The sequence below is a fragment of the Austrofundulus limnaeus genome, unplaced genomic scaffold, assembly GCF_001266775.1.
Source record: "Austrofundulus limnaeus strain Quisiro unplaced genomic scaffold, Austrofundulus_limnaeus-1.0 Scaffold323, whole genome shotgun sequence".
NCBI classification, from domain to species: domain Eukaryota; kingdom Metazoa; phylum Chordata; class Actinopteri; order Cyprinodontiformes; family Rivulidae; genus Austrofundulus; species Austrofundulus limnaeus.
Window position 1 is genome coordinate 25,700 of NW_013952725.1, and position 2,830 is coordinate 28,529.

Here is a 2,830-nt window from a genome sequence, read left to right on the forward strand (position 1 = left end):
GTGTAATCTTTCATGTGTGTTACTTGACATCTGCCCACAGACAAACAAACCCTTAGAGCATTAAACAATATTTGAGACCCCCGTGCAGCCAAGCTCAAAGCAGCTCAGCGGACCAAGAGTTCAACAAACAACCAGACAGGAGTGAGCCGGCCAAACTGTTGCTGGTCGTCCTCTGWTTCTGGTTATTAGAGCAGAGAGGTYGTAAAGCAGAAACAAAAGACATGCACGGCAGCTCCCGTCATGGCTGCCAGGTCRTATAAAAACCCACCAAATCAATCCTCAGGACGGAGCAGCAGGAGGGTCACGGCACTAAACCTGCTGTCTGGCAAACTGGCCGATAAAAAAAAAACCTAAACGTTTATTACGATCTGAAACAAAGTGCACGTTTTCGATTGGATTGTGTTTATTTTCAGTCATTCCCTGTGGCGGTGAAAGTTAGGTGAGTTGTAACTGTTTCTTTTGTTTTGTTTTTTGTTTCCTGCAGATGCAAAGAAGCAAAAGAAGGAAGGGAAGAAGCGTCCCCAAATGAACTGATGAGGATTTTCTGAGCCTGGAAAATGGAAGACGACTGTGGAATGATGTCCTCTGCCTTATTTCAATGTGCTTTCTGTTTATATGTCCTGTAGCTTGACAGTAGGGGCCTCTGTAGCTTTGACAAAACCAGTGGAAACAAGCCTTTTTTAGTGAAAATGTATTTTTTTTTCCTTTTTGTTTTTAGCAACCAGATAAAAAACACAACTTGTACTTTGCCTTAGGAGACAGTTCACAGTGGTAGGGTCGGATAATGAGAAGATCTGTTTACCAGTTTTCTCATTTAATTATGTTATCTGTTGGGTTATTTTCTTAAGAGCAAATTGCCTCAGATTTGTTTTACACTATAAACAGCCCAGCTCTAATTTGGACACAAACCCACCCTTTTTGAGCCTGTGCCCTGGCTTAATGAAGCAGTTTGCTAAAAGTACGGCTTCAAATATCTCCACTTAATTAAATAGAAAAAGAAAAAATAAAGTCATGCATTTGCAATTTTAAGTGACCTAATTTAACACTTTTACTGTTAAACAAACAGGTCAATTTACAGCAAAAATCGCTTCTGTCATAAAGTTTTATCTCCTGCTGCTCTTCTGTACCTCAGTTTACAACCACACATTGTTAACCCTTTCTTTCTCTTTTTAATTCCTGTCCTAGGTCAAGATTTAAAACCTAACATCTTGTACTCTTCTCGGTATATTTGCTAAATTAAAAAAGAATCAATAAAAGTTTGAAAACAAAAGACATGTATTGCCTTTTGTTAAGGCTGGCTTTTTTTTAAAGATGTCGCCTTCTGAATTTGAAACTAAAATAATTTTATGTTTAGAAAAAAAACAGACTCCTGGTCATTTGAAAAGAAATGTTTCGGTTAGCGCCTGGAGTACCTGTTGTGATTGTCAGCTGCTACCACAAGAAGTTTGAACACAACGGGGCTGATTTATCAAAGGTTTGCGTGCACAAAAAGGCGCTTAAAGCTGATTTATCAACTGTGCGCACCAAGGATTCCATCTATCATAAGCATAAAAGCAGAGACAATGCATTTAACGCACATATGCACTTGCAACACTGCATTTTTTTCATCTGAATTATTTGCCTCCATGGCGACAGCAAAATCCTCATTTCAATTGGTCTGCACCGTTTTTGCACCATATCGTTTGTGCACACCATCTTTGTAAATTGCAAATACGCTCACTAAAAGCACACACAATTTTTAGCTTGCCCAGCAATTCAGCACTTGTTATTTGGAATATTTATAAACCAGCTCCAATGGCTGTAAAATTTAAGTACAGCCATTTTCAAGTATGCTAGGTGTGTTGGCTGCGGATGCCAWCTTGAATACAGTTTATTCTAAAAGTGAACGAGTTGCCGATGTTCATTAAATAATTACTTTTAAAGGGTTTCATTAAAAGTGTTTCTCAAGATAACAGACACAGACATGAACGAAGTAGTCAATAAGGAGAAAAAATTATTACTCAACATTTCATGTTTCTTTTGCTAAAGTTTTATTTGAAGAGGTTATGGTACAATGTAACCACTTGATGCAGTTCATTTTTTTTTACAATGTCGTAGCTGGCCAGTGATTGAAAACACTCAGATTTATTGTTCAGAACAAAATCATCAAGAATAAGTCAAAACAAAAACAAGGAAAAAATATCTGTACCAATGTTACTGTACAGGAAGTGTCAGTGTGGGGGAGGGGGAGGAGGATCAGTCAGGGTTTGTTCAGGGAGTGGACATTCAGATAGTATCTAACGTGTATTTACATATCAAATGTACCACATATAATGTATATAGATATTTATATACAAGTCAAACAACACACTGTTTTTTGTTTCCTATTGCAATAAAAGCCATAAAAGCCACATGCCACAGTGAGTGAATACACAATGAACACCTAAATACATAAGAAAAATGGCAAATTAACACTTGAATGTACGTTTAACACTTGCAGCAGGCTACTGATATTTATACATATTATTATTATTTTTCATCTGTTGTTTTTTTTTAGTCAAACCCCAGGTTTTGTTTTGTGACCCGTTCAGTTCAGATCAGATCACAACACTCTGACAAGAACCGACTCTTCCCTTCAGGATAGTGAAATTACAAAGAAAGCAAAGAAAAAACCTTATATAGTGTGTCCACAGAGTGAAGCAGCGTCTTCCCAGGGTGAGGGTGAAGCCTCATAAATTTACAGGTGAAACCAAAATGAAAGCTCTCGCCTCTGGGCTCTTGGACCACACTGAAACTAGTTTTAGCTTTTGTCATCCTCCTGGGTCTGTTTCCCTCTTTTCTTCTTCTTCTT

The 2,830-nt window shown here is 37.8% G+C and overlaps 1 protein-coding gene across 2 annotated transcripts in view; it reads left to right on the forward strand.

Annotated features, from left to right (window-relative positions):
* ptn (pleiotrophin) overlaps positions 1–1,272 on the forward strand; it is a 26,150-nt gene extending 24,878 nt beyond the window's left edge. For both annotated transcript variants that reach the window (XM_014022308.1, XM_014022309.1), the window contains exon 5: positions 485–1,272. In XM_014022308.1, the coding sequence (XP_013877762.1) occupies positions 485–534 (50 nt within the window). In that variant the 3' untranslated portion in view covers positions 535–1,272. The remainder of the gene's footprint in view (positions 1–484) is intronic.
* The last annotated feature ends 1,558 nt before the right edge of the window (positions 1,273–2,830 follow it).